The 14,673-nt window shown below is 47.4% G+C and overlaps 1 protein-coding gene across 1 annotated transcript in view; it reads right to left on the bottom strand.

Annotated features, from left to right (window-relative positions):
* TBL1X (transducin beta like 1 X-linked) overlaps positions 1-14,673 on the bottom strand; it is a 202,678-nt gene that overhangs the window by 42,961 nt on the left and 145,044 nt on the right. The window contains 1 exon segment of the mRNA XM_075999432.1: positions 11,632-11,738. Coding sequence (XP_075855547.1) covers positions 11,632-11,689 — 58 coding nt within the window. The 5' untranslated portion in view covers positions 11,690-11,738.

Genomic DNA, 14,673 nt, shown 5'->3' with positions numbered 1-14,673 from the left:
CACCACCAATTTTTAAAGTGGAAAGTGACAATTTAAGCCTTAAATGCGTCTTCAGCAGAATCTACCACCCACCTTTTTTTTTTTTTTTTAGTGTTTATACCAATGGAAAACTTTTGGCTACACTGAGCAAGACACATATTTAAACAACTGTAATTTATAAGCACTCAACTGATTTTCATTCTAATTGCTTTTTCCCCTTGTAACAAATTAATAAGCACGAGAATGGCAAGTCTCAATTTGTAACTTCAGCTAGTTATACCTAAAAAAATTATTCTTTTATGAGCTTAGTGGAAATGGGGCTTTCTCTACTCTGACAAATTTAAAAGAATTGGTTAAAATGGATGGGGAGGGAAAAGGCAGAATCTTAGCTTTCACAAACATACAAATTTAGAAAACATCACACAAACAAGATTCCACGGGAACCAGGGTAGTTGCATGGTTATGAACATCTGGAATATATGAAATAGCAAACTTCTGGATTCTTGCATTTTGCTACTGTAAGTGGCTATAATCAAAGCAAAAGAACAGTTTAGGAAAACAGTCTTTTCACACAAAAAGTTCATTTGCAACTAGCACCATTACAAGAGGGCTTATAATTGAACAATTAGCATTTGATACAGGCTCCTGCATAACCTCTCGTGTGAGTGGGAGATCTGCAACCCCCACACCGCATTCTGCAAAGGAAGGATGGATGCACTTGGTGGAGGCGTATAAATTATGATGCCACACAGCTAGCTAGGGTGGCGTTCTATTTTTTTCCTGTATGAAAGATATGGGTATCACATTCTCCAGCTACTTACCCCCAGCACCCACACACTTTTTAAAGGAATTTTAAAATATTGGCATTTAACATACACACAAATGCACAAACAACAGATAAACCACCACAGCCCAGATTTAAATGAGGACTGGGACAATGGCAGTTTGCACTGTCACCTGGTCTCTAGTTTCCCTGAGCCCCAAGCGCGTGCTGCATGCCCACGAGACTGACCCCAGTAAAAACCCTGGACACCAAGGCTCACATGAGCTCCTCCCGTTGGCCATGCTTCACATGCGCCATCACACACTGGTGCTGGGAGAATTAAGTGCCTCTGTGTAATTCACCCTGGGAGGGGACACCCGTGAGGTTGTGCCCGGTTTCTCCTGGACTTGGTGCCCTACACCTTTTCCCTTTGCTGAGTTTCATTTGTATCCTCTCATGGTAATAAAGCACGAATGTGAGAGCTACCGAGTTCTGTGAGTCCTCCCAGCAAATCACTGATCCTGAGGGTGGCCTCGGGGTCCCCCACCGTGCAATGCTGACACCTGGCAGAGCCCATCAGGGACGAGCCGTTACTGCTTTAAACGGCTTCCAAGGTACTCTCAAACCTCAAGTAATGTGGACGTTTTATTCAGGTCTTCCTTACTTATTATTTGGTGAAACTAACAATTTCCTTTATTATTTCTAAAGCCAAGACTGCTGTCACCTCAAAGAAATGCTTGCCTTTGCTGTTTCATAAAGATTCTTTTTTTAAACAGGGACGCACATTAGCAATGGAAAAGAGCCACTGCAGTCAGGAAATATTTTTAGAGACTCAGCTGAACAATAAGCCCTGAACTTTTGTTTAAATTAAGATAGCTGAACCATTAGGATGATTTCCCGAATCCATGGCAACGCGCCTCGCGTGAGGCGGCCTAGGAAACACAGTGGGGCCCTCGGGGCAATTTGTCAGCTGCTGGGGTGACAGTGGGCAAAGCCACTTAATCATTTTGTAGATGCAATGCTTCACCAGTATTCAGAGTAACACCCTTCTCCTGGTTACCTAACCTACTCACTAAGTGGAAAAAAAAAAATCCCAGGCAGAAAACCTGCTACTCCTAATTATTTTATTATCTGCCAGAGGATGCTTTTGGCAGACTTTCCCCTTCCTCAAGGGGAAAAATACCCTGGAAAAAATTTAATAAAGATGAGGACTGGGTTTTGCTCACTGTGAAAGTCTATTCAAGTACTGCGGCTGCAGAAATCACAATGCAGCCCCAGGAGAAGATAAGATGAAGGGCGGAGAAAAAGAAGAATCCCATTAAAATTCACTGACCAGTAAAGACTAGTTAGAAGGGAAAAAAAATCGCACAACTAAAGGATTTAAATGAGTGGTTCTTAACGGGTGGGGATGGCTGGCAATGTCCAAAGACACCTGGTTGTCCCAGAGGAGGGGCGGGAGTGGGCAGGCGCCAGGGCAACTGCTGAACACCCCACAGTGCTCCGGACAGTCCCTGCAAGGCAAGGAAATGAGCCAGCCCCCAACGTCCACAGTGCCAGCTTGAGCAACCCGATCTCAACGCTCGGGCTGACAACCTTTAGCAGATGCAGTGTGTGGCCACTCTCGGTATCTCCAGAGTCCCAGACCCTCGAGTCTGCCCACTTCTCTCAGGCTGAACACATCTGTGCAACAGAGTCCCCCAAGCCGGAGGTCGCACGGGGTGGTGTACAAACATTCTAAGACTCACTGGGGTAAGGGGGTAGAACAGAAGCCACACACAGACGTTCCCCCCAGGATACACACAGCCCGCCCAGGGACCCCGATCCCCTCCCCAGTGCAGAATGGCTTCTCGAGATTGCGGCCGAGGGGCAGCCAGCCAGGCGGGCACGGCAGAGTCTGCCAGATTTCCAAGGACACAAGCGCTAAAGCCACATCTACACAGCAGCCGCTGATATTCCATTATTCTTCTGTTTCCAAAAGCCGCAGAAGGTTTGTGTGGCCATCTACTTCTCAGTATTTTAATAGGGCTGTTACTTGAATCCATGACAAAAAAGAACACCCCCATCCAAACCTAGGCCTGCAATGGCTAACGACCTGCAAAGTGTAATTAAAGTGTCGCACCCGCTTTGCGTTAGTGACCACGTGTGTCTCTCTCTCTCACACACAAAGCTCTGCAGACAATGGAAGTGTAAAATCATGTTTTCAGTTTTGTCTTTTAAAAAGGAATGATTTTGCAATGATTGTGGACTCAGGAGAAGTTGCAAAACTAGGAAAGTCCTGGTACCTTTCATCCTGCCCTCTCCAACGGCGACATCTTATGTTGCTGTAGTACAGCACTGAAACCACGAAGTCTGTACCAGGGTGGGGCCATTCGCTAGAATACAAGCCTTACTCGGTTTTCAGCCTGCCCAGCGTGTGTGTATAATCTACACGGTTCCATCCTACGAGTGGATGCATGGAGCCGAGACAGCAGTGAAGGCACAGCGCAGTTCTGTCAGCACAACAGAACGCCCCCAAACCCACCCTTTGTAGTCAGCTCCCTCCCTACTCCTAAGCCTTGGCAGCCACTGACCTGGTGGTCTGCATCTCAGGAGCTCTGACATATTAGGATGGTTTTATAAAAGAAACACACAGTATGCGATCTTTGGACGTGGGCTTGTTCTACCCAGCACTTTTCTCCGGGGGCGCACCCAGCTGGCTGCGGGTGTCAACAGCGCGCTCCTCCTGACTGCTGAGCAGCACTCCAAGGTGCGGACACACCGCCCTTCGCTTAATCCATCACCCACTGAAGGACACTGGCAATGTTTCCAGAATACTGCTATTAGGGATAAAGTGGCTTTTTAAAAATAACCAGTTTTCATCAAACACAAAAGGATACAGTACATGCCAAGGACTTGCCCCAAACACTGAACAGGTCTGTGGAAAATGCCTTAAAATGTAATAATGTTACATTGTGGAATTCAAGTGGTTCCTTCTCTTCCTTTTGAGACTAACTTTCCAAACTCTGGAACAATCTACATACCAACCTTCTCATCTATAATACTGTGGGATAAAATGTTCATAACATAAAATTACCACCTTCACCATTTTTTAGTGCACAGTTCAGTGGCATTAGGCACATTCACAATGCTGTGCAAGCATCACCACCAGCTACCTCCAGAGCTTTATTTACCTTGAAAACTCAAACTCTGTTCCCATTAAACAGCAACTCCCCATCCCTTCCTCCCCCAGACCCTGGCAGCCATCACTCCACTGTCTCTGGCCATGCAACTTTTCTACATATTATTTTATTTTATTATTTTTATTTATTTTTAAAGACAGAGCTCACAGCCACCTCAAACTTCTGGGCTCACGGATCCTCCTGCCTCAGCCTCCCATGTAGCTGGGACTACAGGTGTGAGCTACCACACCCAAGTTAGGGTGCCCAAGTTAGGGTGCTTGGGCACCCTAACTTTTTCTGTTTTTAGTAGAGACAGGGTCTCACTCTTTCTCAGGCTGGTCTCGAACTCCTGAGCTCAAGCGAACTCCTGCCTCAGCCTCCCAGAGTGCTAGGATTACAAGTGTGAGCCACTGTGCCCGGCCTCCACGTACTAGTTATTATAAGTGTACTCGCTTATTTTACTTGGCATAATGTCTTTGACTTTTATCCCTGGTGTGGCCTGTGTCAGAATTTCCTTCCTTTTTAAGACTAACATTCCACTGTATGGGTAGACATTTTGTTTATCTGCTCATTTGTTGACAGACATCTGGGTTGCTTCCCCCGAGATTTTGTTAAAAGACACGGTACTCTCTCTAAAGAGTGAGGAAGACCTTGGAAGGCGGGAGCACGTCTTTCCGTTTGGTCTCCCACACGCCCCCTTCCGACACAGAAGCTCCGCGACGCGAAGGGAAGGGATGAGGCCAGGCAGACACCAATACGACTAGCTCGAGGTTGGCAGGAGGCAAGAGTAGCTATGGCACTGTCCTGTGTGACTGACAGCCCTAGCTCAGAGCCCACTGGGCACAAAGGGCTGAGGAACACATGGGTTCACAGACGGACCGAAGCTCCCAGGAACCCTTCTTGCACGCAGACCAGCTGGATTTAAATAGCGCTCCATTTTACGGAGCATGAGCTGTCACTTGTCCCTCTACATAGGCCCCAAGTCACCTGTGGTTGTGTCGGAGGGGACTGTGTCACACTCACCATCTAATGTTTCTGTGGAAGGTGCTAGAGGGCAACGGTGGCCCCTTGGAAATCAGGGAGCCTCCCCATTCGGCCCTGTCCCCACCCTAACAAAGACCTGCGCCACTTCACCCGCTATGAACTAGCTAGGTCACGTGACCTGCTAGGTAATCTCTCTGGAAAAGAAAACCTCACTGTATGCTCAGAGCACGGAACAACCCTTTAGCTCTGCGCTTGGGCTCAGCTGCAGGAAAAAAAGGCCACCAAAGTCTCCCTCTTCCTCTTCTCCTAGGGCACCTGCGGCGCTGGCACTAGGGGAGCCCCCTGGCAAAGCGAACCACTTGGTGGAGGAGTCTTTCTTGGTCATGTTTTTCTTGGCATAGAAATTCAAAAAATGAATGACAGTGTCATCTAAATTATATTCACAACCTTGAAAGTCCGGGCATGTGGACATGGTATCTCACTATTATCTTCATCTGTCTGGACTACTGTAACAAATGGCTACGGCCCGGGTGGCTTCTAAACAACAGACGTTTGTTCCTCGCGCTTCCGGAGGCTGGAAGTCTGCGCTGGAGGCACTGGCACGTTCAGCGTCTGGTGACACTTGCTTCCTGGCTCACAGATGGTGCCTTCTCACAGTGTCCTCACGTGGTGGAGGGGAAAGAGGTCTCTCTGGGGCCTCTTTTCTAAGGACACTGATCCCATCCCTGAGGCTGTACCGTCAAGACCTCATCCCAGCCCAACACCATCACGTGGTGGGGGAGGGTTCCAACATACGAATCTGGGGGGACAAACATTCAGACCCTGTCAACTGTCCCCCTTGGGAGCAAGGATGGTATACAGCATACAACCATGTATGCATTATGTAAATAAAGACACATGCCTAATTCTACCTAGATAGTCGTGTGTGTGTACAAATTGGCTCTTTAGCAAAATGGGACCGGCCTAGCAGACTTTCACGTTTGATAAGCACCTGTGAGGCTCTGAATAACCAGTGTACGGTGAGGTCAATGGAGGCAATAAATGTGTATAATAAATTGGCCTTTTAGCTGCAAATCAGGACAAATCAGAGAGTAAGTGCCAGTGAATAAGGAGTTTTCAATCACACTTGCGGGTCTTTAAATCTTCACAATGAAGAAAGAAGTTCATCATCCTGGCAATTTAACATACACAACAAATGAATTTTGACCATCTGTCATGACAAGCTCTTGTTAGTAGCTAAAATGTTTAAAATTACAGCAGCCAAGGACACCGAACCTGGTGATGTCCCTGCACCAGGCAAAACACTAGTGAAACTTGATTTTTCACTTGTGTTTTTTTTTTCCTTTAGTCACCACCACTGCCGTTATCAAGTGGTTCCTACTACCCGTCTGCCTGTTCCTGGTGGCGTGCTGACGTAAGTCACGGCGCTAGGAGTGGGGAAGTACTCCACTGGGTTTCGATGACTTTGACACCGTGTCTGTGAGCAAATGCACAGAAAGCTTCTGTGTCTGCCACAGGGCTCAACCTGTGGGAATCCCGTTATCCTGAAGTCTGAACAGAAGGGCCCCTGTCCTGCTCAGACACGTGGCCTTATCCACTGGAGGGCTGACCAGGCTGCAGAGTTTTCTATTTTTATGCAGAAAGCTGGACCATGGGCACGGCTGAAGGAGCAGAAAAAGGTGCCCAAACAAGGAAGCTCTGTCACTCAGTGGACCTGGGCTACATTCACGGCTGGCTGTGGAAAGCGCGAGCCCAGACAGGTTCACGAAGGCTAACTACAGACCCCAAGAGGAAGCGTCAAATTTCGTGAGTATCCTGCAGATATCTCGGCTGCAGCTAAGGTCCTTTTACCTACTTTCCAACGTGCCTGGCGCAATAGGCACAGCGTAGCTTCGAGACTCAACTCAAATCTACAAAACCACTGATGTGTACGAAGCACCTTGCTGCAGCCTTAGATTGAAGAGAATGCAGTGGCTTCCAACAGCGACTCATCACACAGCCAGCAGTCCTGCTCCCAGATATTTACCCAAGAGAAACAAAAGTCTACCTTAACACAAAAATCCTATATGCAAATGTTTCTAATAGCTTTAAGGTGGAATTACCAAAACCTGAAACAACTAAAATGTTCCTCAGCTGCAGAATGGAAAAGCTATCTGCCCAAGCAGCCTTCAAATGGAATACCACTTAGCAATAAAGAACATACAGCCGGTGCACGTGACAGCATGAATGAATCTCAAATGTGTGTGACATTCATGGCCACACACTGTAAGATGCCATTCCTATGATATTTCTGCAAAGGCAGAATGCTAGGGACAAAAAACAGAAGGGTGGTTGCCGGGGGCTGACTACAAAGGGCACAAGGGATTCTTGGGGTGACGGAACTGCACTCTGTGTTGACTATGCTGGTGATTAGATGACTGCACGTATTTGGCAAATCTTGCAAACCTGTGCTACAAAAACGGTGAATTGTATGCGTCTCTCCCAAGGAAAGGTCTTATTTGTCTTCTCCGAGGTTGTCAGCTGAGACCCATGAGGTCATTACACTGCTGTGGAAAATCTCCTCTGCAAAATAAATTGTGACACTGCTCCAGCTACATACGACACCATCCTTCTGCAGATCAATCACACAACTGTCCCAGAATGGGGACTGAACCTACACACCCTGCTCTTTTCAGGAGACATCAGTAAATCCATTCAATCATTCAGCTCTCTAGCCAGAGCCTAGGCACCCTCCCTGATTACGTGAAGGGCCAGTCCCCACCAAGGCCAGTGTCACTGGGTCCGGACTGTCGTGACTGCCCATGGCTCTGTTTACACCCTTGGTGGTTCCTCTGCCCGGCATACCCTGCACTCTCTCCATTTGCTCAGAGAGCTCCTCGCGTTCCTTCCTGCTTTCCTCTTCAGACAGAATCTTCTCCTTTAACGAGTCTTTTTGTACGTATCTCCCCTCCCCTGAAGTCTAGATCACCCGATTATCTGGGTGGGTGGCTCCTGCCCAGCTCCCTGCGATTAGAATTGCAGTTCTGTCCCGCTGCACTCCTCACGACGCCTTTCAAGTCTGTGTGAATTACTTGATTGATGCCAAAAATGTGGATCTGGGAGAAATTTTCTTTATAATTTGGATTTTGGGATAAAGCCCCAGAGGAAATACTTACTACGTTTATGGGATTCACTTGCCGAATTTTCCCTCTTTCCATACTGAATTGCAAATGGACTTCCGTTTCTCTTGCTGCCTTTAGAAACAAGCGGGGAAGACATCTCACAGTTCACCCAGCATTCAGGGAGCTGCCCGCCAGACCACGCAGGCTGCACGTGTTATGGGGATCACTCCCTTGCTTCTCTCTTCCTGGGATGGTGATGTGAGCTTGCGGGAAAGGCACGCTGCCACCATCTGCTTCTTAAAAACTGCCCAGACAGCACAAGTGACCATGCAGTGGACCCCAGAAGACAGAGGCCAACGTCAAAGCTGGACCGCTGGAACTCTTGCAAACAGAAAGGAGCCATTTATTGCCAGGGCTGGGAATGCACGTTTCCCACCGATTAATCGAAAGTCTTGCTTCCTGTTTCATATTTCAGAAGAGTGCCCTTGATGGGCAAGGCCCTTGCTTTGGACAACGAACAAGGCCAACGATGAACATCTACTCTTCCATACAGGGTGGGAAATATACGGTTTGGTAAAGAGCCAGATGACCTGACTTCTGTCTGTTGGGGGCGGAAAAATAAAACACGTCCATTTGCAGGTTCCTTCTGAAGTCTGAAGAGATATGTCCTAGACCCTCATGACATGCCGTCTCCTACCCTGCCTTCCTGCCACCAAGGCTGCCAGTGTCCCGCTGAAGCATCCCCTTCCTTGTGGCCTAAAGCATCCTAATTGCCACCTCGGACACCAGGCTTAGGAGGAAAAGAGGGGACCGTGGAGGGGATGGAGACCCGGACAGACCTCCCAACACCCACCTCCTGCCCCACATAGGCACGGAGGGAGGACCAGGTACAGAGCAGTGACGGCTGAGGCACGAGCATCCAATCTGCCACCCAGAACTTACTGGCCACTTCCTTCCGGCAGAGAAAGCCAGGTGGGAAGGCAGAACTTGATTGTGTGCAGTTTGCTGGTGCATAAGGAGCGAGAGTACCGTGATCAGGGAAACGTTTTCTTCTTCTTTTTAAGATGGAAGGGAGCCAGGAATAGGTTGAGGAGACGGTCTCTTTGGATCTGGAGGCTCCATAAATGGCGGCCTAACCAAAACGTTAGGATTTGACATAAACATGGAAAACCACCCCAGAAATAACACTTCAACACGAGGCATTTCTTTTCTTTCTTTTTCCTTGAAGACATTCTTGTGGGGTATCCCCCAAAACACACAATGACTTGAAGAAAATGCAACACTCTCTCTCTCAATGCCAACTCTGCCCATGGGACGTTACTTCCACGACGCTGACAAATTAGGGAAAGGAGCTGGCGGAATGTTGCACAAAACTGACATTTGCAACTGTCTATCCATTGTTGTGTCCCAGCGCTCCCTCCCTGCTGCCTAGTTACAGAAGCTTTATAGACAAACACGAACTCAGGAAGCCAACCTTTCTGGGGAGGGGTGGAGATTTCTGTGTTTATTCTGAGAGGCCAGCAAAGCTTGCGCTCCAGGGCCCCGGGGACCAGCCACCAGCACAGCTCTGCCTCTAGGTTATAGAGAACTGTGTCTCCCACATCCAATGCCAGTTCCAGTTTGTGATTTGCTCACACATTTTGACTCTCTTTGACTGTTTTCATGCCCTTGGGCAAAGGTGCTTATAAATGGAGAGAATCTTGAATTCCACGCTAAGTGTCAACAGGGGAGCAGGGTTTGATGCGAGGGATTTCCACCGCAAGCGTCTCTGGGAATCTCTGCTCCGCAACAGAACAACTGTGCTCTCAGTGGGCGGCTCCTGTAAGTGCCCAGGGCTGAGAGAGACATCAGAGTGGTGGTTGTAACTTCCCTGATTTCCAGGAATGAGGTAGTACATATTTTGTTTTCTATACCAGTTCTTTATCCTATGTCCTGGCAACGGCTACTCCAAATGATCTAACATACATGCAGAAAGAATGTGCACTTTTCATGGGTAATGCTAGCTGGGAGCCCAAGTGACAGTTACAGGCTTGGGGAGGGTGCTTATTCAAGGTGTAACGTGCCCAACAGAGTTGAGCACTTTTGCCTGGACAGGGAAACTGAGGCTTAGGTGGGGTAAATGACTTGTTCAAGGATCAGAGCTTAAATCATTCTGGCTGGCTCCAAGGCCTCCACCTCCCCCTTCTGTGCCAGTTCTGAAAGGGCCTGGGCCCAGGGGCTCCTAAACTGGTTTTCCCTCAAACCCAGTACGTGCATCTCCAGGAGGTGGGGCCAAGGAACTGGGGCTGCCTTTCCAGATAATCAAGTTCCAGAATATATACAGTATGTATCAAGGGCACAGAGCTTACATATGCCCCAAACCAACTGTTACTGTTTGAATTGTGTCCCAAATTCATATGTTCAAGTGCTAACCAACAGTACACACTTCAGAATGTGGCTCTATTTGGAAACAGGGTCATTGCAGATGTAATTCATTAAGATGAGGATGCACTGGAGTGTGGTGAGCTCCTAATCCAATATGAGTCCATCTTTATAAAAGGGAAATACGGATACATTTGGACACAGATAATAGGGAGCCAAAGAATGCCAAAGATGGCCAGGAAACCACCAGAAGCTAGAAGAGACACAAGGAACAGATTCACGCTAAGGAGGAAGCAACCGGCCGACACCTTGATCTTGGACTTTTGTCCTCAGGAACTACAAGACAATGTATTTCTTTTTAAGCCATCGTAGCTATGACACTGTGTTACAGTAGCCCTAGAAAACTAATACACCCATACTTTATATCACTTAGGAAAACATGGTGTGGACCCAACACGAGGGGATGATAAACATGCCACCAGGGAGGCAGACACAGGAAGGGTCCCCGTTGAGACAGTTTGCTCCTTAAGTTGAATGAGTAGTTGGGTACCAGGATGTTTTCTCCATTAATGAATGCCATTTTTGTATGTCTTAAAGTAAATATCTTTAGGTTTTAAAGGTTAAAAACCATTTTTATTTTAGAGCTCCAATGACTTGTAAGAGGAATTCTGCTGGTCCATGACAAAGCCAGGCCTGACCCTGGCCTCAGGCTTCTTTCCACCCCATCCTTGTTCCTAGAGGGTGGTGGCTGCTAAGCACAAGGTCCACTTTGTCAAAGGGGAACATTGTGTTTGGTCTTTCAATTACTTACCATAAAGTAATGTCTTGGGCACGATCAAAAATATCAGAAGAAACTAGAATGATTCTTAAGTTTGAGAACATTGCGTAGGGCCCGTTTGCTGGGTAGGCAATTTGGAAGCTGAATAAACCTCTACTGCAAAATCTACGAGGCTCAAGTGCACATTCCAGCCCATAAACTCCCTCACCGTGGCAGAGGACAAGGGCCCTGAATTGTGCACGCCCAGGTCGACCATGTTCACCACACCGGCTCTCCATGTTAATTTCAGTCGGATTTCATGGGAACCCACGTGTCAAGGGGAAAAAGAACATGATCCCTCATCCCACCCCGGGGATGGGATAGCCCCAGCACCCTCTCTACTCCCCTTTGACGCTCTTACTAAGAAAGCCCTTAGCTCTTTCTGCCCGAGTTTCCATCAATGGTTGATCACTCTGCTCACGGTACATCGAAGATGAATTTCTTAAGACAGAAAACCAAGCCCCTTACCTGACTCTTGGAGATACCGATACACCAGAAAGTTCACCTCGTCACTGGTTATGCTCATTTTAGCCTCACCTTGCGGCGATGAGGTGTTATGAAGTGCGAGCCACCCTCTGTCAGAAAAAAGCAGAAAGAGAGTGTTTGAAACGTTGCCTCTGTGTGTGTGTGTGTATACATATATTTTTTTTGCTATACCCTGGCGCTAGCTTGGGCAGGCATAGCTGGATTAGACGGGAAGCACTTCTGCAGAGAGATGGGGAAGAATGAGTCATGTTCAGTCCTGTCCACACCCCTAGGAAGAGAAGTAACCAGAAGGTCCTGGAGAAATGGTTACTCGCAACACCTGTCCCTCACAGGAGTGTGAACAGTTGGAAGTTTATGCGAGGAGCTGTGTGCTCACTCCCCCGACGGCTGCAGGAGTCTGAGCAGGAGCACCCACGGGTGGCTGAGTCACTGGACGCCGTCAGTCTGGCTGAGACCTCTGGTGCCAGGAGGCAAGTGGAGACTTGAGGCGTGGGCTGGGGGCCTGTGAAAATCACAGGGGCCTCACGTCCGAGGCAGCCAGGAAGTGAGGTTTTCCTCAAAACCATCCTAGTTAGACACGAGAACAAACCAGCCCAAAGAGAACAATCGAGCGATGGGACTCTTGCATACAGATGAACCACCATCTATACGTCGGCAAGAACTGTTCCCTCCACACAGTGGTGACCCCTAAAAAGGCCACCACAACTTATTTCAATTATGTCACACCACTACATATGTGCAGGCATTTTGCGAGTTGTCTCGGTGTCCATGTCATACGTCTTCAGGCATCTTTATGGGCAGCAAAACTCTTATTGGTGAATGAAGAATAAGTTTTTGTTTGTCCAGAAAAAGACAAAAGGACAAAGTATACATTCAAGTTGGAACTTATATTACATTTATGGAGAGGACTTCAACTAAATGTTGCCGTTAGGGACACGCCTGAGCCCCAACAAGTCCGCCCTGACATGACCCCCTTCCCTCGAGTATGGGTGCGACCTGGGACTTGCTCCTGCCCCATGGGATACGTTGGAGGAGACCGGGTGCACGTTTCTAGGTTAGGTTACGTCATGCGGCCGGTTACGTCAAGGCTGACCAGATGTGTGTCGCATCCTACAAGACTGTCTTTGCAGACCGGAAGAAGAGACCGTCCGCTGGCCGTGAAGACAGAAACCGCCATCATGGGATCTGTCCAGGGATCGGCAGGCAGCCTATGGGGAGCTGAGGGCTTTCGTCCTACCGTGTTTCCCCGAAAATAAGACAGGGTCTTATATTTATTTTTTCTCAAGAAGACACCCTAGGGCTTATTTTCAGGGGATGTGTTATTTTTTTTAAGTACGGTACAACAATCTACATTGATTCAAATATAGTTAAGTCGTCTTCCTCTGTAACATCATCATCACTCTCCAAACCCCGAATCCCATCCTGAATTTTTTTGCGACTATTTCCTTTAGAACCATCGGCCGCAATCTCTCATGTGGAGCACTAGAGCTCTCATGGGGCAGATGAGAAGGGCTGCTCGTCTTCTTTCCCGCTCCGCGACGAAATGCACGGGTCGTGCAGATGCGCTGCGCAGCCACGCCCGTCCCTAGGGCTTATTTTTGGGGTAGGGCTTCTATTGCAAGAATGGTTAGTAGGGCTTATTTTATGGGTAGGTCTCATTTTCGGGGAAACACGGTACAACCCCAGGAACTGAATCCTGCCAACGATCTGAACTTGGAAGGAAACCCCAAGGCCTCAAATGAGAATGCAGCCCAGCTAGCACCCTAACTGCTAATCCACAGAAACGGCGGATGGTCACTGGGTGTTGTTCCAGGCGGCTAGATTTGTGGGGGTTTGCAATGCAGCAGCAGGTACTACAGCTGCCTGAGAAGGTCATTGCACTTCTCAATCTGTACTCTTAATAGGGTTTTATTTTACAGTGGTCAGAACTTTGCCCCTCAAAAACGCAAAAAGGTTAAGAAATGAAGCATCAGAGAAGATAACCAACGTAAATCCCAGAGGAGCCAAGATTTCAAGTTAAGTTGCCTGACGTTAAACACTGTGCTCTCAGGGTGTGGGTTAAAGTTTTTGAAGCCACATAATGGAAAGATGTTTCTGGAAGCACCCCAAATCAGGTGGGGGGTGACCACAAAACTGAAAAGAAGGCTGACCTGGTTAATAGTGTGACATAGTGTGACCCCACTTGTGGGAATATATCTAGATAGGAAAAGTTAAGGGAGAAATACATAAAAACATTTTATGTTTTCTTTCAGATACGTATCTTCATTAACCAATAAGCATATACATATTATCTTATAATAAGAAAACATTCCTCCAAAAGAAAAGAGTTCTCATTAACTTTACTGTTATATTTACCTGGAGTTAAATGGTCCACAATGGTGAATATAATCAAAGAACTATTTTTTTCTTTTAACCAGAATGTAAATGCTTGCAGCTCCTCCATTTAAATATGAGAATAAACATTTCAAATAAGACACAGTCATTAAAAGAGCATTTCATGACTAAGGAAAATGTCTATGACACAGTACTGTATGGAAAAAGTAGGTTTCCATAAAGCACGGTGGAATGTACAAGATGCTAAACTGTGTTTTGTACACATGCACACACACGTACAAATGGAAGATGCCCTCCAAAATGTACTGGCAACTATCTCCGGGGGTATGATTACACTGAATTTATATCTGTGTACATGTGTGTGCCTTTTTATAGTTTGCATATTTCCTCCAGTGGACAGGGACTGCTTTCATATTTATTAAAATATAATTAAAACCTAGCAATGTCTTCAGAAATGACCCATATGAGAATGACCAGGTAAGAAGAGATGAGGCTCCAGGGTTGGGTGAGTGGAGGAGAGGCTTTGTATTAGAAACAGAATGCAGCTCTTCATGGGATAAAACAGCCCCCAACAGTGAGACACTCAAAAGGATCCTGTCTGTCCCCCACTCCCCTTCTGGACTAATTGAAGCCTGGCTGGGGCTTCTATCCTAACCCCACGTGCACGTTAACTGCAGATGCTATAGAGAC

The sequence above is a fragment of the Microcebus murinus genome, chromosome X, assembly GCF_040939455.1.
Source record: "Microcebus murinus isolate Inina chromosome X, M.murinus_Inina_mat1.0, whole genome shotgun sequence".
Lineage (NCBI taxonomy): Eukaryota > Metazoa > Chordata > Mammalia > Primates > Cheirogaleidae > Microcebus > Microcebus murinus.
The sequence above is the reverse complement of the archived record's forward strand: the minus strand, read 5'-3'. Positions and strand labels throughout refer to the sequence as shown.